Source organism: Perognathus longimembris, chromosome 23, assembly GCF_023159225.1.
Source record: "Perognathus longimembris pacificus isolate PPM17 chromosome 23, ASM2315922v1, whole genome shotgun sequence".
NCBI classification, from domain to species: Eukaryota; Metazoa; Chordata; class Mammalia; order Rodentia; family Heteromyidae; genus Perognathus; species Perognathus longimembris.
This window is the reverse complement of record NC_063183.1, coordinates 9,210,340-9,237,084: the sequence shown is the minus strand read 5'-3', so window position 1 is coordinate 9,237,084 and position 26,745 is coordinate 9,210,340. Positions and strand designations below refer to the sequence as shown.

Genomic DNA, 26,745 nt, shown 5'->3' with positions numbered 1-26,745 from the left:
GTTTGATGGCTGTGTGAGCCAGGTGGCAGGGCCTCATCTCTGCATGATTGATGGCTGTGTGAAGGGGGGGGCAGGGCCTCATCTGTGTATGATTAATGGCTGTGTGAGCCAGGGGGCGGGGCCTCACTGTGCATGATTGATGGCTGTGTCCCACAGCCCATGGCCACCGTGCAGTGCGCAGTGCTGCTTGGAGGTACTCCTTGTGCACTGTAGTTCAGATCAGCTCCTGCCTGTAGTTCCAGCTCCTTGGGAACCTGAGATGAGTAGGATCGCAAGTTCCAGGCCCACCTGATGAATCCATGAATAAAGCTGAGCGCAGTGGCGTGCCCACCTGTCAGCTACGGTGGGAAGCGTTGATAGGATCATGATCCAGGCCAGCCTGGGCTACAAACAAGCAGGATCCGCTCTCAGAAATAACCAGAGCTGGGTTGGGAAGGTGGCTTAGCGGTAGAGTGCTCGCCTAGCATGCATGAAGCCCTGGGTTTGATTCCTCAGTACCACATAAACAGAAAAAGCTAGAAGTGGCACTGTGGCTCCAGTGGTAGAGTGCCAGACTTGAGTAAAAAGAAGCCAGGGACAGTACTTAGGCTCTGGCTTAAAAAAAAAAAAAAAAAAAACTGAGCAAAAGTCAGTGTGAGGTTTCCCCACCTCCCTCCTCCTCCCCCCTCCCCCCAGTCACTCTCTGGAAAATGTCTAGACAGCAGTGCGTGTGTTGTGAAATGCAGGCAGGCAGGGTAGTGGGAGCTGCGTGGTAAGTCGCAGTCCCTGGTGGGGTCCGGAGTGGTCTTGGCAGCTTCCTGCTTTGCCCTGCTGCTCTCTGTGTGTCCTGACACCCCTTCCAGGAGGCAAGGCCAGGTCAGAGTCCTCTGTGTGCTGGGACTCTGAGTCCCCACGCTGGGGGCTGGAAGGTGATGTTCTCCCCACACCCCAGTGCCTGGCCTTCCCCCGGGCCAGGCACCGCCCACGCTGGGACGGAAAGGAGGCCTGCTCTACTATTCCTTTCAAATCGTATTTCTGTTCTTTTGTCTATGTGATGAGCCAGAGCCTCCCTGCACAGATCAGCCTGGTCTCCCACTCACCATCCTTCCAACTCCGCGTGCTGGGATTACAGGCGTGCATAGTCATGCCTGGCTGCAACACAGTTTTATTTCACTTGGTTATTCTGTAACCTTGGGGGCTGTGTTCCACTTAGAACAAGGCGGGATGGAGGCTTTCTTAACTTCTCTGCACTTCAGATCCTCTGATTCAAACTACCCCCAGACATGCTTTTCCTGGTCCCTTTCCTGCCCTCGTCTCCACCAGAAAGCCGCCCCCCCCCCCCAGCAGTAGGGCTTGGCTGACCTCTGAACCCACCATGCCATCACTGCTGGGGATGGGCGGAGGTACTTAGGCATCTACGCACAGCAGATGGAGTGGCTGGCAAGGAACAGATGGGCCTGGCTGTCCCCTGGGCCCTGGGTCTCTGACTAATTAGGAAAAAATGTGTGTCTGCTGTTCCCCAGAAGGTACTCCTTCATCTTGGCACTTGCCAGGTTCAGTGCTTGAGCATGAAGCTGTGTTTACCCAGGGAGATGGAAGACAGAGACCTAGGGCAGCCCCAGGGATGCAGAGGCATCTCTGGAGTCAGACCAGGGAGGGAAGAGGGCAGGAGGGAGAGGTGTGGGTGAGTGGGGATGGGGAGAGGGAAGATGGAGGGATGGTGGATGGATGGTGGATAGTGGGTGTTGGATAGATGGATGGTGGATAGATGGATGGTGGATAGATGGATGGGTGGATGATATAGTGGATGGCTGATGGATGGGTAGATATATGGATGATGGATGGATGGATGAATGATGGGTAGATGGTAGATAGATGGATATAGAGTGGATGGATGATGAATGGATACTGGCTGGATGGATCATGGATGGATAAATAGGTGGATGGATGGATGGTTCATGAAGGGGTAGATGATGGATGGATGGTTGATGGATAGTGGATAGATGGATGATGGATGGATGAATGGATGGATGGATAAGTGGATGGATGGTTGATAAATGGGTAGATGGATGGATGGTAGATGGATGGTTGATGGATGGGTAGTGGATGGATGGATGGATGGCTGATGGATGGATGATGGTGGATGGATGGATGATGGTGGATGGATGGATGGTTGATGGATGGTGGGTGGATGGTAGATGGCTGATGGATGGATGGATGGTGGATGGATTGATGGTAGATGGATTGATGGTGGATGGATGGTTGGATGGATGGATGGTTGATTGAAGGATGGTTGATGGGTGGTTGGATGGATGGATGGATTGATGGTGGATGGATGGATGGTTGATTGAAGGATGGTTGGTGGGTAGATGGATTGATGGATAGAGAGATGGAGAGATGAACTAATAGTATTAGGAACTGTCTTGCACATGCTAGAGACCTAACTCAGAGTGAAAAGGAGAAGGGGGGGATTTTGACCCACAACGTGAAAAAGTGTAGGAAAGTGTTTTATTACTATTCCTGTGTGTGGTATGGTGGATGGTACCTGTCCAGGGCATTTCATGTCCGTGGAATCAAACAAGGTGGCCCCAGGCCTTTGCTTTGTCTTAGGAGGCTTCTCAGGTACAGCTGTGAGGCCCGTAAGGGAACTGCATTCTTCTGGGCTGAATACTGTTTTATTGTATTTGCCTTTGTGTGGGTTTAGGTGGAGGGTTCTGGGCAGGGGAGGGTGGGGAGAGGGAGGCCGTCATCGTGTGCTGGTGCTGGGGGGCGGGTTGCTTACAGAAAACAGTCATGTACAGAACATTTCAGAAAGCTGGAAAAAGCACATTGAGTGTCTTCAGCTCCAAGAGAGGACGAATGATGCTGAGCGTGGTGTTGCATACCTGTGATCCCAGCTGAAGGCGGTGGAAGCTGCCGAGTTGGAGGGTTAGCTGGGCTCAGACACAGAGACAGTGAGGAGAGTACTGGTCTGTTGGCTGATAGGGACACCGCATGGTGAACACCCGGTCAGAGCGTCACAGGGCTCTTCATGGGGCTTGATCTCAGGGCCTGAGTGCTTGTCCCTCAGCTTTTTTCACTCAAGGCCAGTGCTTTATCACTTTGAGCCACTGTGCCACTTCTGGTCTTCTGATGGTTCATTGAAGATGAGAGTCTCACAGGTTTCCCTGCCTGGGCTGGCTTCAAACTGTGACCCTCAGATCTCAGTTTCCTGAGATGAGGTGACAGGTGTGAGCCATGGGTGCCCGGCTTCCGGTGGCTTCTGAGCTTCCCCCTACCCTCTTGGCAGCTGAGCCTGGAAAGTTCTGAGCCTGGCCTTGCTAATGGCAGAGCCGGGTGGGCTGCGGCACGGGCGCTGTGCATACCGGGAGGAGGTTCCTTGGCCACGCAGGCTCCGTGCGTGTTCCGGGAGGAGGCTGGTGCCTGGTCGGTGCCTCGTCCCTGCTGGGACAGGAGAGGAGCTTGCCAAGGTTACCTCTAGAGTCCCCAGCGGCCAGCCAGGCCATTCCAGACATTGGGGACAGGCCAGAGCCCCACCTGGGACTTGTACTACTACGGTAAGGTCCAGGCCTGGTGGGCATGCCTGTAATCCAAGCACTCAGGAGGCGGTGGGCTGGATTGCAAGCTCGAGGCCAGCCTTAGCTGCATGTGGTAACCTGAGGCAGTGTCTGGTGTGGAGAATTGAGGCCAGCGGGGGACTGACCTCCCTGTGCGCAGTGGCACTGGGGCCAGGACCTGGACCCCTGGCACTGGGCCAGCCCCGGGCCCCCAGGGATGTGCCTCTCCCCGCCCAGCGCTCAGCCCTCCTGTTCTGCCTGCAGGTAGCCCTGTCCACCTTCGCTGTGTATGTGATGGTGGACGAGAAGAACGTCCTGGATGCGCAGAAGGCCTTCGTATCCCTGGCCCTGTTCAACATCCTCCGCTTCCCCCTGAACATCCTCCCTATGGTCATCAGCAGCATTGTGCAGGTACTGCAGGCGGGCTGGCGCACCAGGCCCAGGCTCTCCCTCCGTGTGGGCGGGGCGGGGCCCGCTCCGGCCTCCACCTGACCCCTAAGAGGGTCATGAAGGGAATGGGGGTGGGAGGAGCCAGGGGCAGAGGCTGCCGGGCCTGCCCCTCTCCTCCCACCCAGGGAGCCAGTGTTTGGGTTGTCTTCCCCAAAGGTTGGGCTTCCCAGGTGGGGATGGAAAACAGAAAGCCTTTCAGTTACAGAAGGTGGAAATGCACAGCAGGCAGAGCGGGGGGGGGGGGGGGGGGATGGGGTGGGGGGGGGACAGGGGGTATGGCACCCCACCCAGTGTCAGCATCCAGTCTGGTCTCCCTGCCTCCCCCTCCTGGACCCCATTTCTTCCTCGGTGTGCCTGTCCTAGCCCCTGAGCCGGCCACCCATGAGGACTGTGTGGCTTTCTTCCTCCTTAGTTAGGAGTACATTGCCAACCATTGTTAAAATGACCCAGCGCAGATGGTGACACCATTTTGGGGTTCCGTGTCATCGAGACCCACCGCCTCCCCTACCCTTTACTGCCAGGGTGGCCTTTGAAGAAAAACAAGAAGGAAAACTTGTTTTATTTTATTATTACCATTATTATAATTTATTTTAGTTTTTTGCCAGTCCTGGGGCTTGAACTCTGGGCCTGGATGCTGTCCCTGAGCTCTTCACCTCAAGGCTAGTGCTCTACCTTTTAAGCCACAGCACTACTTCCTGTTTTCTAGTGATTTATTGGAGATCAGAGGCTCATGGACTTTCCTGCCTGGGCTGGCTTTGAACCACGATCCTTAGATCTCAGCCTGCTGAATAGCTAGGATGATGGCAGTCATGAGCCACTGATGCTCAGTGCAGAACCTGAGGAAGGAGGGAGGGTTTGACCTGACCACAAAAGCAGTTTTCTAGAACCTTCCTCCCCATGCCCGTCCTCACCCCGCAGGCCAGCGTCTCCCTCAAGCGCCTAAGGGTCTTCCTGTCCCATGAGGAGCTGGAGCCAGACAGCATTGAGCGGAAGCCCATGAAGGACGGTGGGTGGCAGTGCCCTCCCTGCCCCGAGTGCCCCTCCACGCCTGGCCGGGACACCTCAGGAGTGGGCCGCCCTCCTCCTCCCGGGTGGGCAGCAGTGCTGGGGCCCGAGCCTGGACTGGTGGCAGTGGCGCTCAGAGCTGGCATGCGAGGCCACGCGTTGGAGGCTGGAGCGCTTGGCTGACCCGCGTCCCTGATACTTTCCAGGTGGGGGCTCACACAGCATTACCGTGAAGAACGCGACGTTCACGTGGGCCAGGGGTGAGGCTCCCAGCCTGAATGGGTAAGCCAGGGCGTGGGCATGCGCACAGGCCCAGCTCCGTGACCCAGGGTGCGTCGCTTTGTCCCAACCTGGAGCCTCACTTGCCCCTCTGGAAGATGGTTCCTGCCACACGTGCTTGAGCTCTCATTGGGACACACAGAAGGGTGACTGGTGCTGAGGGTCCCTCAGAGCGGCGTCTTTGCATAGCCTACCTGGGGCTTGGGTAATGGATAAGGCCCACTTTCAGGTCCTGTGTGATCCAGGGGCCCCTCGCTGTGCGATTGTGTTCTGAGCACCTTGTCTGGGCCTTCCTTTTTGCCTAAGATCCCCCAAACTCAGAGCCAAGGGGCCCTTTTCAGACACCAGGTTGCTGTCTAAATGGCTCCTCCCTGACCTCCTGGCTAAAAGGCCGTTCGTTTCCTATTTTGTCAAGAAATCGCTCCCTGTTGCCTACTTAGAAAACTCAGGAAGTTCTTTCTTATACCCAGCTTAAGTCCTTGGTGCTTCAAATATAACTATGTCCTTGGGCCTGCTTTGGAGCTAATCTGTACCCGTCCTCCCTCCTCAGGCACCTCGCTGCCTCCATCCCCTCCTGTTCTCGCTTCTCTTCTCCCCCATACTTGCTCAGCAAGGATAGAGTCGGATGGGTAGTTTCCTCTCTGTATTTCTTTCATTTATTTTTGTGGTAGAGGGTCCTGAACTCAGGCCTCCCATTTATTTGGCAGGTTCCCTTAAGTAATTTTTCAGTTCTCGTCTGGACCTTGATTCCCCCTATTTTACAGCTGACAAATGGCTGGAGTGATGGGCACCCACCTTGTTTATTCACTGAGATTGGGGCGGGGGTCCCTGTTTGCTTGTGGCCCTGGGCTGGCCTCCAGCCACCATCCTGATCGCCACCGTCTGTGCAGAGGGAGATCCATGCACACGGGATCTCTCCAGGGGTGCAGTCAGAGCCTCACGTGCCTGTGGCCCTCTGTGTGTGGGGGGCCCGGGGCGGGCCGGGCAGTCCCTCAGACCTCACTTGCCAGGCGTCTCAGCGCTGCGCGGTGGCACCCCCAAGGCCCTCCCAGCCCTGTCGCACACCATGCCACCCCAACCCATGCCTGTCCTTGAGGCCAGCGCTGAGCCCCCCCCCCCGCCCCCCTGTTGTTCCAGCATCTCCTTCTCAGTGCCTGAGGGTGCCCTGGTGGCCGTGGTGGGCCAGGTGGGCTGCGGGAAGTCGTCCCTGCTCTCAGCCCTGCTGGCGGAGATGGACAAGGTGGAGGGGCACGTGGCTCTGAAGGTACACCGGGACGGGGTGGGGTGGGGCGGGCTCCTCCACTGCCCCCTGCGGGTCCCCGGCCTCTGTGTTGCTGCTTCCTGCTCTCGGGACAGCCGAGGGCTGGCACACAGTGGGCATCCAGCTCATTCGCCAGGCCCTCGCTGCTTTCCCAGCCGCACGTGGATCCCTGGGGTTCCTTTAGCCCAGCCCAAGCCCCTACAGCCAGGGGAACCCCTCCCGCCCGTCCTCCTCCCTCCTCCCCGATCTACACACATGGCTCATCTTGTTGTTCTTGACCACATCTGCGCTGAGTGCCTCCCCTCCCACCCTCTTGGGGGCTGTGGCCTGGGCTGACCGGGTCTGTCCGCCTGTCTCGCTCCCTGTCCGCCTGCTCCGCAGGGCTCCGTGGCCTACGTGCCCCAGCAGGCCTGGATCCAGAACGACTCCCTGCGGGAGAACATCCTGTTCGGCCGGCCCCTGCAGGAGCGGCACTACCGGACCGTGATGGAGGCCTGCGCCCTCCTCCCCGACCTGGAGATCCTCCCCAGCGGGGACCGCACCGAGATCGGCGAGAAGGTCAGCGTCACGTCTGTCCCTCCTCGCTCCCCACGGGGTGACCGCAGACGTGTGCTCAGCCCCAGGAGAGCTGTGTGTGGCCGCGATGGGCCAGCCATGTGGTCCTCCCGGCACCAGGGGGCAGGAGTCATTGTGGACCCCATTTAATGGTTGAGGAAGGGGAGGAACAGGCGCACTGAGTGACTTTCTCCAGGACGCCCTGCCAGGGAGCCAAGCCGTATCCCACTTCTTACCTGCTGCTACATTTTTGTACTAGTTTTGTTGTTGTTGTTGTTTTGAGGTTTATGATCTTTGCTGGTCCTGGCTATTGAACTCAGGGCCTGAGCACTGCCCCTGAGCTTCTTGGCTCAAGGCTCGCACTCTCCCACTCGAGCCATAGCTTTAGAGCCACAGCTTCACTTCCGGCTTTTCTGTGGTTAATTGGAGATAAGAGTCTCAGGAACTTTCCTGCCCAAGGTGGCTTTGAACCTAAGTCCTCTGATCTCAGCTGCGTGAGTAGCTAGTTTTATGGGTGTGTTCTTTAAGATAATCTTGTTATATAGCCCAGGCTATGAGATCCACCAGGCTTTGTCCTTGTCACTGCTGAAGAGAGCGGCTGTTTGGGTGCCGCCCATGGCCACAGGTTCCCCCACTCTGGTGCTGCCCTACTCCTGGGCTCCCACCTGGTCCTGTAGGCCCCTGGCTGGCCTCTGGCTGTTGTGTGCCAGCACCCCTTGCAGTCAGCCCGGAGCTTGGTGCCTCGGCCACTGAGCACAGAGCCTGGCCTGGCCCTTAGTCATAAGCCAGAGCTCACCAGCCATATTTGGCAAGATGGTGAGTTATATCAGTGGCTCCTTGGAAGAAGAAAATGCAGTCCACGATCAGGGGTCTTTAGCTGTGGCAGAACTCTGAGCTGATGTCCGTAGGAAGGGTGCCCCATCTAGTCCAAGGCCAGCAGGCGCTGCGGCCTCCTCCCCGTCGCCAGCCGGCCTTTCTCCTAGTTTCCAAGGCTGGCCCTCTCTGTGGCCCTGTCATAACTGCCCCAGGCCCCACCTCATCCAGTGTTCCCTGAGGTCCTGCCTGCCCCTGTCCCACAGGGTGTGAACTTGTCTGGGGGCCAGAAGCAGAGGGTGAGCCTGGCCCGGGCCGTGTACTGCGATGCGGACATCTACCTCCTGGACGACCCGCTCTCGGCCGTGGACGCCCACGTGGGGAAGCACATCTTTGAGCATGTGGTCGGCCCCAAGGGCTTGCTGAAGAACAAGGTACCTGCTGGGCCACCACTCATCTTTGCATCAGGCAGTGCTGAGGGCCGATGCTTCCAGGTGTAAAAGATCAATGGCTACCACGAACTAAGTATACAGGGCAGAGGGTGCAGGGGCTCCAGGCGTGCACAGCAGGGTTACCCCCAAACCAGGCCATCCCTCCCTGTTGACAGTCACAGTGTGTCCCCATGTTGCCTTCCTGTGACCCTGATATCCCCACACCCCATTGGCAGCATGTGTTCCCCTGCCTTGCTCATTTCCCCTTCCCCCCAAAGGCCAGTCATAGACTCTGCTGGTCCAAGCAGCCGCCCCACACAGCCCAGCCCAGCCCAGAGTTCCCTGCAGGGCCTCAGGCCCCTGCACTCTTTTGTCCTGGGTGCAGGGCCCTCACGACCCTGTGTCCGCTGTGTCCACAGACGCGGCTGCTGGTGACGCACGGCCTCAGCTACCTGCCGCAGGTGGACGTCATTGTGGTCATGAGCGGCGGCAAGATCTCGGAGATGGGCTCCTACCAGGAGCTGCTGGCCCGGGACGGTGCCTTCGCCGAGTTCCTGCGCACCTACGCAGGCTCGGAGCAAGATGACGGTAAGGACCCAAGTGGCAGCCCCACAACCCTGGGGGCCAACTAGAAGACAGAGCCCCCATGCCCTGGCCGTTTCTGACCCAGGCACTGCACTGAGCTGCAGCATTGCCCGGTGCTCCCATACCAGGTGTCCCATACTGGTGTGGCCTTAGTTGTGGAAGGGTGGTCAGGCGGGTCCGTTGGGTCTCGTTGGGCTGCGAGGGCAGGCCTGCCCAGCCTCTCCTGAGAGCACCCCTGAGGCCCTTTCTATCAGCCCACTGTTCTCCCTGGTTCTAGACTCGCTTCCCTGCACCTGGGGCCACTCCCCTCCTCTCTGACAGTGGTACTTGTGTCTCCATTGTGAAGAGAGGCGCCATTGTGTTCCAGGCCCATCACCGGCCTGGCCTCAGAGTTGTGATTTTGGTTTTGCCTTTGTGTGTACACCCTCTCTGCCCTCCCCCCACTCTAGTACTGGGGATGGAACCCAGGGCCTTGGGCTCTGCCACTTGAGTTGTACCCCCAGCCCTGCCTTCCGCTTTTCAGCCCTCTGGGACTCTGTCTCCACTTGTCTATATCCTAGTGGTTGGGAAGTTCTATAAGTCTGGCCTCCTTGTTCTTGCTGCAGTTTCTTGTCTCAGTCTCTTGGGGGTGGGGGGAGGATGTTGTTATTTATAAATTGGTATATCCAGCTCAGGGTCCCCCCCTCCCCAGCCCTCAGATCGGTCTTGCTGAGCAAACGTGGGCCACTGCCCAGCTCTCCTTTATTTCCCATGCACGCTGCTGTTTAATTTGGCCATGAGAATGCCACCTCCCCCTGCAGATGGCTCCTGTCCTCTGCGCAGCCCCCAGGCTCGGGCCACAGGTCACAGAGACACCCCAGACCGGCCTGGGTGGCCTCCCCACCCACTGCGCACGGTGTGAGACAAGGCCCTGGCTCGCAGCCACTTCCTGGGTGCTCAGCCCTAGCCCGCCCCAGCTGTGACCTTGGCTGTGTCTGTGCCATGCTTTTGGCTCACACCGAGGGAAACTTTGCCTGCTGGAATGAGCAGGTGATTTTGGAAGCACTTGGGGTGAGTGCTGTGTCTGGGTGCACTCAGAGTGATGGGGTGTTGTCAGTCTGAGAATTATGTCTGTTCACCTCTCATGACGCAGACGTGTGCAGATGGGCACGTTTGCTTCATCCCTGCCAAGGAAGGCCGGCGCTGCTGTGGGGCCGGAGCCAGAACCTGGCTTGCCACCGGAAGTGAGCAGCTCCCCCGGACTGGGCCCGTCCCCATCATTTGCCGGAAGCTAAGCCTACGTGGGGGCGGGGGGCTCTCGCTGGGAAGCAGATTTGGCAAATGGCTGTGTCTGGAGGATTTCTGGGGTTCACAGCCAAGGGGGGGGAGGCTGCTGGGGCCGTAAAAAACAGGCTGAATCTATTTAGATATATAGTAACTGACATTTCCAAACCAAAGAAAAGGATCAAAGGCCAGGAGAGCAGGGGTCCCTCTGTGCCCCCACCCCTGGGGGCACTTGGCAACCTCCTGACCCAGTCTAGGTCTTGCTGTCATGGGCCAGACCATGCCTACAACCTCTGCCTTCTTCTTCCTCCCCTCCTCCTCCCCTTTCCCCTTCCTTGTCCCCTTCCTCCCCTCCCCTTATCTTTCCTCCCCTCCCCCCACCCACCTCCTCCTCCTCCCTGGTTTTGTTTCTTCACAGTGGTCTGGTGTGCAAAGCCCTTCACAGTCATTGAGGGTAGGCCTTACTGGGGATTCAACCCAGGGCCTCACAGCTGCTAGACAGCCATGCCCTCAGGTCTTTTGCTTATATTGCACTTTTTGAAACAGGCTCACCCTAAATTCACCTAGGCTGGCCTTGAACTCTCAATCTTTTCACCTCAGCCTCCTGAGTAGCTACGATTACAGGTGTGAGCCACCAGCACTCCTCTTTTCTTAACGCTGATGAGCCTCTCTGCTTTACAGAAAAGCCTTGAACACTGGGCTGAGCCGAGAGCCCTGGCCACCCTCCCGCCCTGGCCACCCTCCCGCCCTGGCTGGCTGCTCTTCCTCCTTGAGGAGGAGGGCTTGGAGGCTGCCCCGGGGGATGAGGCTGGGTGATGCCGCCCGGCAGTTCCAAGTTTGGGCAAAATCTTGGTGCTGACTATAAAGAGTCACTTGGCTCGTTCTCTCCCTCCCTCCTCTGGAGGCTGGCTGGCCCTCCTCCAGGACTCCCAGCACCTCCTGAGCAAGGCCATGTTAGTAAATTCCCATCTCCACTAACAAGCGGGGCATGGCAGCGTGCACCTGTCATCCCAGCTACATGGGACATGGGAGGACTAGGATCTCAGTCCAGACCCACCCCAGACAAAAACTCAAAAGCACAGCAAACAAGGCCTGGAGCGTGGTTCAGGCCGTAGGCGAAGCCTCTGCCTAGAAGGCACAAGGTGCTAAGTGCAAGCCCCACCACCAGCACCAACTACAAAAAAGACAGGGGCGTGAATCACACCATACCCTCACTGTTTGGACACCGCCCTGTATAAAAACCCGTGGGTCCAGGGCTTGTGAGGGGTTTGGCTTTTTTTTCTTAGTTGTGGTGGGCACTGTGCACTGTGAGGCCCCACGGCTCTGGGCGGGGCTCTCAGTGGCGCTTGTTCCTGGCCCTTCCCAGGCCACGCTGTCCACCTGCGCATGTGCTGTGCGTGGGATGGAGTGGCCCCTTCCCGGGACTGCGCTATCCCTGGCATGGGGATTGGGGGTGCTGGGTGTGGACCCGTGGTAAGGGTCAGGGCTCTAGGGGTGAGGCGGGAGCTCAGGTGTCGTGGTGGGGGCTGGGAGCCGGGTTGGCTTCCTTGGGCAGCCTGGGCCAGCCTGCCCAGTCTCCATGCTGGGCTGCCGTGGTGGCTCTTGAGGGATGCGCTGGCCTTGGTATGGGGGGCATTGCGCTCTGGGCTGGGGTCGGGACTCGGGCTTTCTCCCTGTGGTGTGCAGATGGAGGCCCAGGGTGTAGAACCTAACACGCTGTCCATCTTGTCACTCCCTGGGGGGGGCGGGGGCTGGAGCCGAGGACATGGCATGGCTGCGCACAGCACTGCTTATAGGCTCTGGGAGGCCACTGCATGCCCAGCTGGGCCCAGAGCACTTTACAGCCAGTGTTGGGGTTCAGTTTGGGTCTCCGGGATCCCAGGACCCTGGGTGGTGCCCCCCATAGAGACCTTGAAGCCCCTGGCACGGGCTGGATGGGTGACAGTGACATTGCAGATGCCACCCAGGGTCCTGGGGCTCAGATGGTGCAGGGTGGTGGTGAGCTGTGAGTGACCTCACACCTCAGTGGGCAGAGGGGTGGGGGGCTTTGTGCCATGGAATCTGATGGCTGGATGGCCCTGTTGTGGGGTTCAGGGCCGGACCCAGGGTTCTTAGGCAAGCCACAGAACCAACGCTGGCTACCATAAACCAAAGAGAGTGCAGCCGGCGCTTCGTGTATTAGCACACACCTGTAACCCCAGCCCCTTGGGAGGATCGAGGTCCAAGGCCAGCCCAGGCAGAAGTGTGAGACTCCATCGGAAACCCAACCTAAAAGCCAAAAGCAAGAGGGTGTCCCTGCTCAGAGGCTGAGAGGCTGGGGTCCAGGACCCGACAGTGCCTCATACAAGCGTCTCCTGCAGCTGCCTGGTCCTGGGGCCACTGCTGGTTCTCGGAGTGACCCAGGGAAGGGGTCCTCAGAGCTCAGGACGCTCCTGTCAGCGCTGGGAGCCATGGATTGCATGCCACCCCCAGGATGGGTTCCCCAGAGGGTCAGAGGGCCCCTTACTCCTGCGGAGGGAAGTGGTCAAGGCCACTCCCACCCCTGTACCAGGGGGTGGTCAAGGCCATGCCCACCCCACAGAGAGAGGTGGTCAAGGCCACACCCAGCTGTGGTTGTGTTCGTGCTGGTTGCTTGCAGCTGCAGGGAAATCCTGCTTGTTATCCCTCTTCCTTTGCTGTACCACAGGGCTGGTGGTTTCCATTTGTGTCTTTTAATTAAGAAAACACACAGACCTTCAAGGGTTTGTTGAAAGTGAGATTGGTAGTCTTGACTGAGTTGAATCATACTCAGATAGCACATGAGTACAGCTGTTCTGGGCCCCCGGCAGCCTCTTGCTGGTGGGGTCAGCTCTGCGTGGCCCCGTTATGCAGATGGACACATGGAGGCTCCGAGAGACCTCTGTCCTCCAGGCACAGCGAGAAGTAGAGGAGTTCCACAGTTCCGGGTGCCTGGCTGTGGTGGTGCTCGGAAGTTGCTCACTGTGGGGCCGGCTTGGGACCCCCTTCCCTCTCAGTCCTAGGGCTCCCTTCCAGTCCTGGGGCTCCCTCTCAGTCCTGGGGCGCCCTGTGGCCTCTGGCATTCTGTGTTGTGAATGCCACACCGTGCTGGCCTGGCAGTGAACCTTCCCACGTATCTGGGGTTCCCTCTGCCCACCTCCCCAGGCTAGTCCTCCACACCTCCCTTGTCTGTCTGTCTGTGTGTGTGTGTATCTCTCCTGGCACAGGAGTGCAGGAGCAGGTTCAGGGTGTTGTCTGTAGGCTGCACAGGATGCTGGGTGCTGACAGCCTGCTTGTCGGGGCTCCTGTCCTGGGGAGCACTGGTGACACCAGGCAGACACCCCACAGGGCGCCCCCCCCCCCCGTCAGATGGTGACAGCTCCCCTTACTGCTGGGTTCATAGCCACTGTCCCCAGGGCTCCCCTCCCCCAGACACGAGGTCTGTGCAGTGACCCAGACTCCATGGGCCTCTGCCTGCTGCCACTGCCCTCCCCATTTGGACCAGGCCAGCAGCAGCAAAGCCCCCCTGAGAGCCTGGGGGTCTGGTGTTGCAGGGGCTGGGGCCCTACTGGAGCCTCAGCCGAGTCACCTTCCTCTGCCCGGAAGGTGACAGCTCTTCTCTCCTTGCTCTGCATCATCTCAGGGCCCCCAGGCCTCGGTGGTCAACGGAAGGAGGCCAAGCCAGTGGAAAATGGCGTGCTGGTGTCGGACAGCATGGGGAAGCTGCAGAGGTGAGCGCGGGGGAGCGTGGGGGGGCTCCCCAGCAGGAGGCTAGCCTGGGCCCTGCCCTGCCAGAGCTCCGTCCCCACCCCAGGCTGTGGGCTCTCTATGGATCCTTGCTTCCATCACTCGGAGGCCGGCCCTACCCTTGCAAGCAGTCACAGTAAACCTGGGCGTGATGGCACACGCCTGTAACCCCAGCAGAGGCACAGGCAGGAAGACCCAACTTCTGAGGCCAGCTCTTGGCAATAGGAGACACTCTTTCAGAACAATAAGTTACAAATACGTATATTTATATAAAGCAAGGCAGAACATACAGAATCATAAATTAACAGTTCTACTCTTCGAACTTTTCTTTTTTTTTTTTTTTTTTTTGCCCGTCCTGGGGCTTGGACTCAGGGCCTAAGCACTGTCCCTGGCTTCTTTTTGCTCAAGGCTAGCACTCTACCTCTTGAGCCACAGCACCACTTCTGGTCATTTTCTGTATATGTGGTACTGGGGAATTGAACCCAGGGCCTCATGTATATGAGGCAAGCACTCTTGCCACTAGGCCATAATTTCAAATTGCATGCAAATAAATGCACCCTCACCTCTGTGCTAGGATTACGGGTCTGCGCCACCACGCCAGGCGCTTCCTCAACGGTTCCTGTCCTCCAGTGGTAGTCAGCCTCGCGTGGGCCATCCGGGTCCTCATAGGTGGACATGCGCAGCACCTGCTTCCTACCATGTCCTCCCCTAGGGGCTTGTAGCCCCCTGAAAAGAGCATGGGGGCCCCTCCCCGAGCCTCCGAGCCCCTGAGCCTCGGGCTGACGCTCTGCCCTTTGCTTTCCCAGGCAGCTAAGCAGCTCCTCCTCCTATAGTGGGGACGCCAGCAAGCACCATGCCAGCAGCGCCGAGCTGCAGGAGGCCGGCACCAAGGAGGAGGCCTGGAGGCTGATGGAGGCCGACAAGGCACAGACGGGCAAGGTAAGGCTTCAAGATGATGCTCTCTGGGTGCTCACCGGGCTCTGCATGCAGCAGCACCATGCCCGGCCTCTGCTGGGCTAGAAACCAAGGCGACAGTGCGAGAGACAGACTGTGTCTTTCACCACCAAGGGGGGCATTCAGAATTAGCCCTCATTTCCCACACAAGGGGCTCCCAAGCCGGGAGTGACCAAGCGGGGTCCCCTGCCCTGAGTATCAGAGGGATAGCAAGCCTGGGGCTGGCCTTCCCCTTAGCCCCCATCCACTCCAGGGGGAACTGGAGGAGGGGAGGGACCCCCCCCGGGAGGGACTCCCCCTCACCATCATCTCTGCGCATGTTCTCCCGGGCACTGGGAGAGCGGAAGAGGTGGGCCGGGGGGCTCTGGGAGCTGTGAAGGTGCTGACCAGCTCGGGCCCTGCACTGCCCTCCCCCAGGTGAAGCTCTCCGTGTACTGGGACTACATGAAGGCCATCGGCCTCTTCCTCTCCTTCCTGAGCCTCTTCCTGTTCCTGTGCAACCATGTCTCCGCCCTGGCCTCCAACTACTGGCTCAGCCTCTGGACGGACGACCCCATCATCAATGGCACCCAGGGGCACACAGAGTTCTGGCTGGGCGTCTATGGGGCCCTGGGCATTTCACAAGGTGGGTGTCTCCCGTCCCACTGTTCTCACTGTGGCACCTCACCTTCAAGTGGAACAAATGTCTTCTGGGTGCTGTGTTTCCCATGGCCATGGGACACACAAAGAAGGAGCACCAGGGTGCCCATCTCACAGATGGAGAATCGAGGCCACTGAGTCAGCAGGACCCTGTCGTGGTCTGCCGGGGGAAGTCCCACTCAGAGAGGGTGGAGTGTCCACCTGGGTGCACACAGCCAGTCTTTCCTAGAGCTGGTCTGGCTGCCCTCCCCACACTGGCCAGCCAGCGCGGTGCAGGTGGGCATTCCAGTCCGCTGGAGTCTGACCACTCACTGGACACAGGGCTCTCTCTGCCATCTGTGAGGCGGGTGGGGATGAGCTGGCTGTGAGCTGAGGGGTCCCGGCGGCGTAGGTCCCTGGCTGCCCCTGTCGGTACTCACGCCCGTGTCCTGCACGCAGGGATTGCTGTGTTCGGCTACTCCATGACTGTGTCCATCGGGGGCATCCTGGCCTCGCGCCGCCTGCACTTGGACCTGCTTTGCAACGTCCTCCGCTCGCCCATGAGCTTCTTTGAGCGCACGCCCAGTGGGAACCTGGTGAACCGTTTCTCCAAGGAGCTGGACACGGTGGATTCCATGATCCCCCAGGTCATCAAGATGTTCATGGGCTCCCTGTTCAACGTCATCGGCGCCTGCGTCATCATCCTGCTGGCCACGCCCATCGCCGCCGTCATCATCCCGCCCCTGGGCCTCGTCTACTTCTTCGTGCAGGTGAGGGGCCGGCTCCTCAGTCACATGTCTAATAACCTGATACGACATGAGAGAAGACAAAGGTCGCAGCTCTAAAGACCTTGCTGTCGTTCCTTTTTTTCTTATTCTTTGTGGCTTTAAGTTTTCATCCTTTAGTTCCTAGGCCTCTTGCAGATAACAGCCACAAGGAAGGTAGCAACAACAGGGTGCAGGGTGTACCCATTACCCTGATTATTGTTGCTGTCACTATGGCTTCCTTTTTGTTTAATTTTATTTCACCATGGCTGCCAAAGTCTTCCGCTCTTAAACTGGCCTCGTGGTCCTGGGCAGTTGCTGGGGCTCCGACTAGCATGTCCTGTTTCCCACCATGAGATCGGGAGTGGCCTGAGGGGGCTGGGTCTGCACTAGCCATTGCACTGCGTTGAACTTAGCAGGGCTCTGCCTCACAGTGGGAAGGAAACCTGGCGAGCAGGAGTGCTGGGCGCACGGTCCTGGGGCGCAGGTGCAGGTGTGCTGGGCGCGCATTCCTGGGGCGCAGGCGCAGGCATGCTGGACGTGCAGTCCCGGGGTGCAGGCGCACAGGGAGCTCCCATCTTTGAGCTAAGAGTCCTCGTGACACCAGGCTGCTGGCACTGGCCGATAGATTTCCATGCTGTAGCTTCCAGCTGAGGGTCCTGCCGCCCCTGCACGAGCCCTTGGCTCACAATCACAGGGAGAGAAGCCAGAATGCACAGGATTCCCCAAGCCGCCAGCAGCTCTCCGTGCCAGCCCTAGCCGGGTACCCAGGTTAGGGTAGGAGCAGCTCGTGAGATACGGTGTCATCAGAGGGAAGATGGAGGGGCCTGGTGCCGCATACCTCAGTGTCCCCGTCACTAGGAGGAAGGACAGATGGCTCTGTCAACACCAGCCCCGTCTCCTGCCACAGTGTTGTCACTGCTCCTGCAGGCCATGGGACCGGGGGCTGCCTGCTGGCTGCTCAGCTCCTCCACATCCATGCCCCCGGGGGGGACCCCTCTGTGACCCCCACCTCCTCTCCCCCTAGAGGTTCTATGTGGCCTCCTCACGGCAGCTCAAGCGCCTGGAGTCGGTCAGCCGCTCCCCTGTCTACTCGCACTTCAACGAGACGCTGCTGGGGGTCAGCATCATCCGAGCCTTCGAGGACCAGGAGCGCTTCGTTCGCCAGAGCGACCTGAAGGTGGACGAGAACCAGAAGGCCTACTACCCCAGCATTGTGGCCAACAGGTGTGCGTGGGCCCGGTGGAGGTGGCACACGGGGTGACCATGGCAACTAGCTTGTGCTACACAAGCCCCCGTGATGGCCAGCTGCGACCTCTTGTCCCGGCAAGTGTGGTATTGCACACGGGACCATCGGGGGCATGGTGGGAAGCCAGGTCCCCCTCTCCTCCCTCCAGTTTCACGATGACAATGGGGAAGTCATCTCTCTCATGACAGACCACATGATGGCTTACAAAAGTTTTAAGCCAATAAAACATGCCAGGCATGATGGCACAGTGCCTGTAATCCCAGCCCTTAGAGGTCAGGGGGAAGGGGCAAGAGAATCAGGAATTTGAGGCAAGACTCAGCTACAAGTGAGACACTGTCTTAACAGAACAAAAGGCAAATGTGTTTATATGTTAAAAGCAGAATAGTCCATCTTTAAGGCTTCTGAGTTTAAGGTGAGTCTAGGACTATGATGAGCATTGAAAACACTAGCTTGTTTCTTATGATCTTCTAGATCTTTCTCTAGGGAAGAGACTTCCTTTATTTTTGTTGTGATTGCTGTTTTGGCACACAGGGGTCAGAGCCAGGGCCCCACAAGTGTTAGGCCGGCCTCCTGCTGACCTACATCTCCAGCCCTGGGAGGCGGTTTTAAACCGGGCCAGCCTTTGGCAGTTGATGAGAATTTGGGGGTATTACTTTTGTTTTTGTTTTTGTTTTTGCCAGTCCTGGGCCTTGGACTCAGGGCCTGAGCACTGTCCCTGGCTTCCTTTTGCTCAAGGCTAGCACTCTGCCACTTGAGCCACAGCACCACTTCTGGCCGTTTTTCTGTATATGTGGTGCTGGGGAATCAAACCCAGGGCCTCATGTATACGAGGCAGGCACTCTTGCCACTAGGCCATATCCCCAGCCCTGGGGGTATTTCTTAAATGGGTGTGTGTGTGTGTGTGTGTGTGTGTGTGTGTGTATGTCTGATATTTCTTTTTTTTTTTTCTTCTTCTTTTTCTTTTTTTCTTTTCTTTTTTTTTTTTTTTGCCAGTCCTGGGCCTTGGACTCAGGGCCTGAGCACTGTCCCTGGCTTCTCTTTGCTCAAGTCTAGCACTCTGCCACTTGAGTCACAGCGCCACTTCTGGCCATTTTCTGTATATGTGGTGCTGGGGAATCGAACCCAGGGCTTCAAGTACACAAGGCAAGCACTCTTGCCACTAGGCCATATCCCCAGCCCTGTCTGATATTTCTTGAGAAGCCATTCCTCAGTGTGACAAACTTGAGCTTCCCAGGAAGGAGGCTTCTGGAGAATTCTATTTTCATCCCTGGGCTGGCGAGACTGCCCGTGTCTTCCTCCTCCCTCCCCCGTGCTAGGCCACCAACCCTGATAAGCCTCACGGCTTAACTGCAGTTTGCAGATGGGTTCCCTCTTTACCCGTGAGCCAGAAGTCAGGTCGCAGAAAGGCTGCCCTGCGGGTATGTGTGTGTGTATGCGTGCACACGCATGCAGGCATGTCTACACAGCTGTGATTCTTTGCAGGTGGCTGGCCGTGCGGCTGGAATGTGTTGGCAACTGCATCGTCCTGTTTGCTGCCCTATTCGCGGTCATCTTCCGGCATGGCCTCAGCGCTGGCCTGGTGGGCCTGTCCGTGTCTTACTCCCTGCAGGTAGGACAGAGACTCTCCTGGATGTTCATGTCTCCTGGTGGGGGGCTCCTGTCTTGGATCCTGAGGCGGGGGCTGGAGAAGTGAGTGCAGTGGATGATTTGGGGTGTGGCCAGTGGACAGCATTAGAGGGATGCTCCGGCTGGAAGGGAGAAGCTTTTAAAGCTATGAGATTTCCTCAGAGTACTGCTTTGTCTGCATCTCTGGAATTTTCATACCATCGGTTACAAATATTTCCTGATAACTTGTGCACGCCCCCTCATCCCCCATTCCCTTCGGGAAGTATTGTCTGTCCCTAAGGACTTGCTATGCGTGGCATTGCTACTTTCTATGTGGAGCCAAAATCAGTGACTATTGACGTAGTCACTTAATGGGAATAAAGGAGCTCAGACTCACTCCAGAAAGTCAGCATGGCTGCCTCCCGCCTGCAGGTTACAACGTACCTGAACTGGCTGGTCCGGATGTCCTCTGAGATGGAAACCAACATCGTGGCTGTGGAGAGGCTCAAGGAGTACTCAGAAACAGAGAAGGAGGTAAGCCGGGCGCCACACTGTCTGCAGGAGGATGAAGCAAGATCATGAGAGACTCAGGTGCACTGCCTGGCACAAGGTTGCCATTTGGCATTGACCAGTGCCCCTAATGAGCCACTGCAGAGCACAGGGGCAGCTGGGGGGTCCCTGCTGCTCCCCCATCCCCCATCTAGACCACAAGTGGTTAGAGAGCACCTGCCATGTGCACTGGGCCCCGGGGAGGGCAGTGCGCAGTGACCGCCTGTGGTCCAGGGGTGTGTGCAGGGGGTGGCCAGTGCTCTGAATGTGGTTGGGGGACACAGGGCCAGGTAGGAGGTGATGGGAAGTGGCCCAGGGGCTGCAGGAGGTAAGGGGTTTAAGGCCCGGAAGCCACACACATGGGTGCCTTTGTGAACCAGCAGGGAGGAGGGGGACCAGGGAGGAGGGGTGACAGCAGCCAGGTCAGGTAGAGCTGCCCCCCGCCCCCCCCCCCCCCCCAGCTCACTCAGGTTTCTCCACTCTCACCTGCTCCGCCCCTGGCTATGCCGGAAGGCTCCCTGGCAGATCCAGGAGACGGCTCCGCCCAGCAGCTGGCCCCAGGTGGGCCAAGTGGAGTTCCGAGACTACGGCTTGCGCTACCGAGATGACCTGGACCTGGTTCTCAAGCACATCAATGTCACCATCAATGGCGGGGAGAAGGTGGGTGCGCCTTGTCCCCGGCTGGTGGGGGGCCAGGGCCTCTGTCGGGGCAGATGGAAACAGCCATCTGGAGACTAGCAACTGGTTGTGCATTGGTAGGAGCCCAGTGAAGCCCAGTGATGCAGTGAAGGAAAGCCTGGGGCTGGCAGTGTGGCCCCATGGTAGAACGCTTACCTAGCACACACAAAGGCCCTAGGCTCAATTCCTACTACGTGAGAAAAAAATGAAAAGGGGCATTAAACAAGGGCACAAGAAAAGTCCTATAGCTCTAGTACCCAGGATGTTGAGGCAGAAAGTTCAAGGCTAGCCTGTCTAAAAACAGAAAAACAACTAAATAAATAGCAAATGCAAAAAAAACAAAACCCACAAAAAAGTAATACTTTATAGAAAAATCCTTCTGGTTTTCTGGAAAAATCCAGAACATATAGCTGTACTGGCTGAAGACATCTTGGCCCTCCAGCTCAGTCTGCTTCCTCCCTGCCCAGCCCCTCGTGGCCCTTCACATCACCAAGTTTATATTCTAGACTAGTATATGATGAGGAGTGGACAGAAGAAGTTACTGGAACTTCAGAAGCTTCCTTTAGCTCCAAGCTGTTCCTGGAAGGCGTCTCTGCCTAAAGACCTTTAGGGTTTCCTCAGAAATCAGGCCAAAGGTCCCTGGCCATCTGCAGTCTGAGCATATGGATTTGCTAAGCCATCTTGCCGCAGGGTCAAAGCCTTCTGTTCCCACAAGGTGGATTCTAACTGGCAACGAGGAAACAGACTTCCGGGTCTGTGGCTTAGGTGACATCGTGGGAATTTTTGCATGTGTGCTGCACTGTGACATGCTAGAGGTTGAGCCAGTCCCATTTCCCAAGGTCCTGGAGTGTAGGGTGTCAGGAAAGCCCATCATTGGCTATAGGTGGATGTCGGGAACGCCCATCATTGGCTGCTTGCCAGGTTCCTGGTGCAGTGGAGTCCAGGCCCTGTGAGAGGGCCTAGGGGACTGTCCTGCTTAACGCAGATATTGCCACAGTTCCAAGGGGCCCTTCCTCAAAGCAGAGGTGGGAAACAGTCTGGACGTCGGGAGGCCCCCATGGTTGCCCAACAAGTACACTCTTTTTTTTTTTTTGCCAGTCCTGGGCCTTGGACTCAGGGCCTGAGCACTGTCCCTGGCTTCTTCCCGCTCAAGGCTAGCACTCTGCCACTTGAGCCACAGCGCCGCTTCTGGCCGTTTTCTGTATATGTGGTGCTGGGGAATCGAACCTAGGGCCTCGTGTATCCGAGGCAGGCAATCTTGCCGCTAGGCTGTATCCCCAGCCCCAACAAGTACGCTCTTGAGCAGAACAGGAACATTCCTTCTGCCTGACCCCTGTCTCTTTAGGGGTCTCTACTGTGAGGTTTAGCTGAAAGGAAATCAACACATGCTTCAGGCCGAAAAGAGTTTATTGGGAGGAGAGCATACTGTTGGCCCGCACAAGATGGGGGCATGCAGAGAGAGGAAGGCAAGGAAGAGAAGAGAAGGGGCGATTTCTGGCAGGATTGGGGTTAATAGGGAGAGGACGGAGAGGAGTAGCCCTGGGAGGGGCAGACCTGACCTCAGAGTCTGGGCACTTCCCACGACCCCAAAGAGATGTGACTGGGGTGGTCCAGGATATGACCTCAGAGAAAGGGGAAGTAACTGCCCCCAGGTGTGCTAGTCACCTGGGTAACAGCTACTGCGTGAAGACTTCTGGGGGAAGATGCAAAAGAGGAGGGGGGAGTCTATGTGCACACTGGCACAGAGAAAGCTGCCCTTTTCCCAAGCAGACCTAACATCTACCCATTTATAAAAAGAGCGGATAAGGTCCTTCGGGAGTCTAGCAAGGAGAAACGTGTTGGTCTTTGGCCAAAGCAGTCCCTGAAGGAGCGGCCCTGGGAATTTGGGGGGCACGAGCATTGGCTCTGGCGGGAGCTGGGTGGACCAGATGACTGCACAGATGACCAGCACCCAGTAGGGGCACTGAGGCCCCAACTCCAGCACCCTCCCCTCACCCTGGGGCTCTTCCTGACCCTCAGGTTGGCATTGTGGGCCGGACAGGAGCTGGGAAGTCATCCCTGACCCTGGGCCTGTTCCGGATCAATGAGTCTGCGGAAGGAGAGATCATCATCGATGGCGTCAACATCGCCAAGATCGGCCTGCACAACCTGCGCTTCAAGATCACCATCATCCCACAGGTGGGGTGGGGCGGGGCCGGGGCGGGCTGCGTCCACACAGCCAACCACTGATAGAAAGCAATTACTTAATTTGCATCTTCCATCAGTGCATCTCTTGATGTTATTCCATCGGAGGTCCAGTGTAACAACCATTTACCTGGGTTTACCTGGTGTCAGCTCTTGGAGTCTGGACGACCCTCGGACTCCTCTTAGAGCCAGGCAACACCACAGAATTTTCTAGATGATCTCTCTCCAGGAGGCAGTTTCCAGATAGTGTTCTTTTTCCCAGAATTCCTCACAGGAAACTCACGTGGAAGTGGAGATTGAAGGAGATTGGGTGTTGCTAGTGCTTTGTCTCCCTTCTGGAAGGTTCCTAACACACTGGCATGTTGACAGCTGGTAGCCGGGTTTGGCACTCTGGCGTTTCACTGGGAATGTCCCTAGAGCTCATGAGCGGTCCTGAGCTCTTCTCCCCGGTTCTGCCGCTGCTGCCACCCCTGCCATGCCCTCTGCTCTCCTTGCAGGACCCCGTTCTGTTCTCGGGCTCGCTGCGCATGAACCTGGACCCATTCAGCCAGTACTCGGACGAGGACATCTGGACGGCCCTGGAGCTGGCCCACCTGAAGGGCTTCGTGTCGGCTCTTCCCGACAAGCTGGAGCACGAGTGTGCGGAAGGCGGGGAGAACCTCAGGTGGGCGAGTGGCTGTGGGCAGCTGGGAGCCGCCCTGGGTCTGAGGATTCTGCCCTCCGCCTCTGTCAGACCTGGTGTGAGGCTCCGCGCTGCCTCAGTGCCGCCTCTCCCCAAGGACCTGACGCATTCCTTCCTTACCGGCCCTGTCCAGTGGGGGTGGCCGGCTGCTGCGAGGGCACCGGCTCCGTCCCCATCCTAGCCCTGTGCCCACCTGCTGCCCCGGGCCCAGACCTCGTGTCCCTAGCCAGCGCTGCAGCCCATTCTCTGTCACCATGACAACCAAACCTGGTTTCCCTGCCTGGTGGTGCTGCTGATCACGGCTGGGCAGGGCCAGTGGGGGTCAGCGGGCTGATGTTGTCGGCCTCATGGGGCAGCTGTCCGTGTGTTTGTGTCACTCCCGCATGCTGGCCTGGGTGTGTTGCCATGGCAACGGGAGGTGCCATCGTGGGAAAGGCCAGTGTGCATCCACAGGGCCCCCGTGGTCCTCGCACAGGTCGGCATCCCCTCGGCCGAGGCCAGGCCTACAGCCAGGGCTTGGAATGTCGCCTCGGAGCCCTGTGCTCTGTGCGTGATGCTGAGCCTGGCTCTTGCTCTATGGAAAGTGGGGTGCGATGGACGAGGGGGACATCATTCACGCCTCCCGCCCAGTGCAGCTCAGTGGCTCCCGCCAAGGCCTGGGTCAAGGCCGAGCCTGACCTGTGTCTCCGATGCTTTTTCCTTCCCCAGCGTGGGGCAGCGGCAGCTCGTGTGCCTTGCACGGGCTCTGCTGAGGAAGACGAAGATCCTGGTGCTGGACGAGGCCACGGCGGCCGTGGACCTGGAGACGGACGACCTCATCCAGTCCACCATCCGGACGCAGTTCCACGACTGCACGGTGCTCACCATTGCCCACAGGCTCAACACTATCATGGACTACACCAGGTACCGGCCCCGAGGGCATCCTGGCATGGGGCAGTGTCTGCCCCCGCCATCCCAACCACACAGGCAGCGTCTGCGGACAACGGTGGTTTGCATCTGTCCAGAGAGCAAGAACTCCTTTACAATTACACAAAGGGCTGGAGGCATGGCTCAAGTGGCATTGCACCTGCATAGCATGCACAGGGCCCTGATTTCAAACTCCAGTCCCACCTAAAACAAGAGCAATGGAAACACAGAACACCAGGCAGGGTGCTGGATTTGGCCTTCAGGGCACCGCCAAGGGTGAAGACCCCAATATAGGAACAGGGCTACAGGGCTGGAGGTGGGCACAGGGCGGGGAGGGGGGGAGGCAGGAGGCAGAGCCGGGAGGTGGGCAGGGCTGGAGATGGGATGGGGGGGGAGAGGCAGAGTGGGAGGGTGGGCTGTGCCTAGATCTCAGAGCACTGGAAGCGCAGGGAGCTGAGAACTTCAGGACGCAGGGGAGCAGTGGGCAGTGGCGGCCTGTCCCATCGTCGCCTATCCCATTGTTGCCTGTCCCAAAAGCCAGCCTGGGCAAGAAAGCTGTGAGACTCAACTCCAGTAAACCACAAAAAGCCAGAAGTGGAGCTGTAGTTCAAGTGGTAGAGTGCTAGCCTTGAGCAAAAAATGGTCAGAGATAGTGCCCAGGCCCTGAGTTAAAGCCCCACGACCAACACATGTGTACGTACACACACACACACACACACACACACACACACACGGCATCCTCATACCTATTTGACATTGATTAGAATTCGGGATTGAAGCAGCTGGGTTATGTAGCTCAGGTGGTAGATCTTTTGCCTAGCATACATGAAGCCCTGGGTGAATCCCGGGTGTGTGGGGGGATGAGGGGCTTGAGGGTGGGAAGCGGGTGAAAGGCAGCTATGTGAGTCCTGGCATAAGACATTAAGGGCTTGACCCGCAGGCGTGCGGTACCCAGCGCCTCTGCCCCTCACGCCTGTGCCTTCTCCCCGCAGGGTGATTGTCCTGGACAAGGGAGAGGTCCTGGAGTGCGGGCCGCCGGCGCAGCTCCTACAGCACCGGGGGCTCTTCTACAGCATGGCCAAAGACGCCGGCCTGGTGTGAGGCCCGCATCCCCGCACCCCAGGACAAGCCGGCCCCCTCGGGAGCCCCAGCCTCCCCCACAGAAACCAAAACTGAAGAAAACCAAACCCCCAAAACCAAAACACACCAAGCAGCAGCCGCTGCCTGGCCCCACCCGGCCTCCGCCTTGAAGAACTGGAGGCAGCGATGCCTCCGGCCCCGGACATGTGCCCTGGCCTCTGGCACCCCGCAAGGCGTGCACCCCACAGGACGCACACCTCATCGCAGGCTGGGCTCCCACAGAGGGGCTGTGGGACCCACACTCGCCTTCTCGAGAAATTGGTTGTGTGAAACATGCTAGTGACCAAATCCAGCCAGCTGCCTTGCACCTCTCCACATGCTGTGGGGCTTTCCCACCCTGGAGTCGCTCCGGCCCCAGCCCTCCTGTCACCGTGCGCTTCCCTACCTCGGGGCCTCGGGCGGCGGCCCGTGGGCTTGGACTGTCCTCATGTCCACCTCTCATCTTCCAGCTGCTCCGGCGCTGGGAGGTAGCAACCCCCCCACCCCGTGTCTCCAGTGGGATTTGCTTCAGTGGTGAGAGGCACCATGGGGGGGGCCTCCCGGGAACCCCCAGAGCCTGTCCTTGTGACCCGTGCCCACTGCTCGGATGGGATGGGCCTCTCAGAAGGCCTGTCTGAGGTTATGCACATTCAAGGTCAAGAGCACGGCGGACCCCAACCATCCCCACCACTTGATACCAAAAATCCGGGAACCCCCAGAGCTTCATTTCTTCCCCGGACATCCGGCCGGCTGCCTCGGGCCCCCGCGGCAGGGGACTTCACTTGTGGTGCGTGAATGGCCATGATCGTTTTTTTTTTCCCTTCCTCTTCTTCCTGCTCCGGGGAGAAAGCCAGCGTGACATGCTACCTTTGCCAGAGGAGTGCGGGGCGGGCTGGCATCCCCAGGCGGCAGCCCGTCCTGGCTTTGCACTTGACCTTGGACTCGTGTGCAGTCTTTCCAAGCGGGTCTATGGGGGGGTTCTCAGTGACAGGCGAACACGAGACACCCCCACCCCAAAGCAGAAAGGGCCCGCGCCTGCCCCAGGATTCACACGTTGTGAGTTCTGCTGCCGACTTTTTTCTTTTAAGTGGAAATATATATATATATTATATATATTTATTTTTTTGTAAGTTAAACCATTCTTTCACGTTGGAGAACCCAGGTTTCTCCTGGGCATCTTTTTGTAATGACTTAACACTGGAAACGTGAACATTTGTGAATAATTTTCAGTAAAGAAACAAGATATTTTATTTCTTTCTAAGTGACTGTCCCATTTTCTTTGGGGATACCAGCCAAAGTTTCAGGGCTCCGTTCTGGGGGAGTTTGCATGAGGCAGGTATGTTGTGTGGTGATCTGGTCTGTTGAAAATGGGGGGGTTCAAAGTCAAGATGGAGGGGGGAGGATGGGGCTTGACAGGGAGGGGACTGAGTCTGCCCTCAGCCTTTGTGCTGTTCTTCTTTGGTGGCCATGTGACAAGATACAGGGCAAGTCACCCAGTTCCAGGTCTGTGCACTA

The 26,745-nt window shown here is 58.0% G+C and overlaps 1 protein-coding gene across 3 annotated transcripts in view; it reads left to right on the top strand.

Annotated features, from left to right (window-relative positions):
- Abcc1 (ATP binding cassette subfamily C member 1) overlaps positions 1 to 26,745 on the top strand; it is an 87,632-nt gene that overhangs the window by 40,596 nt on the left and 20,291 nt on the right. The window contains exons 13-31 of one of the 3 annotated variants that reach the window (XM_048331753.1): positions 3,801 to 3,947; positions 4,905 to 4,992; positions 5,198 to 5,273; positions 6,408 to 6,534; positions 6,913 to 7,089; positions 8,166 to 8,333; positions 8,750 to 8,918; positions 13,819 to 13,906; positions 14,729 to 14,861; positions 15,294 to 15,501; positions 15,954 to 16,264; positions 17,286 to 17,485; positions 18,990 to 19,116; positions 19,545 to 19,646; positions 20,175 to 20,321; positions 22,359 to 22,517; positions 23,021 to 23,187; positions 23,914 to 24,108; positions 25,104 to 25,213. In XM_048331753.1, the coding sequence (XP_048187710.1) occupies positions 3,801 to 3,947; positions 4,905 to 4,992; positions 5,198 to 5,273; positions 6,408 to 6,534; positions 6,913 to 7,089; positions 8,166 to 8,333; positions 8,750 to 8,918; positions 13,819 to 13,906; positions 14,729 to 14,861; positions 15,294 to 15,501; positions 15,954 to 16,264; positions 17,286 to 17,485; positions 18,990 to 19,116; positions 19,545 to 19,646; positions 20,175 to 20,321; positions 22,359 to 22,517; positions 23,021 to 23,187; positions 23,914 to 24,108; positions 25,104 to 25,212 (2,898 nt within the window). In that variant the 3' untranslated portion in view covers position 25,213. Of the gene's footprint in view, positions 1 to 3,800; positions 3,948 to 4,904; positions 4,993 to 5,197; positions 5,274 to 6,407; positions 6,535 to 6,912; positions 7,090 to 8,165; positions 8,334 to 8,749; positions 8,919 to 13,818; positions 13,907 to 14,728; positions 14,862 to 15,293; positions 15,502 to 15,953; positions 16,265 to 17,285; positions 17,486 to 18,989; positions 19,117 to 19,544; positions 19,647 to 20,174; positions 20,322 to 22,358; positions 22,518 to 23,020; positions 23,188 to 23,913; positions 24,109 to 25,103; positions 26,481 to 26,745 lie in introns of those variants that run through there. The other 2 variants (XM_048331752.1, XM_048331751.1) reach the window with 2 other exon arrangements.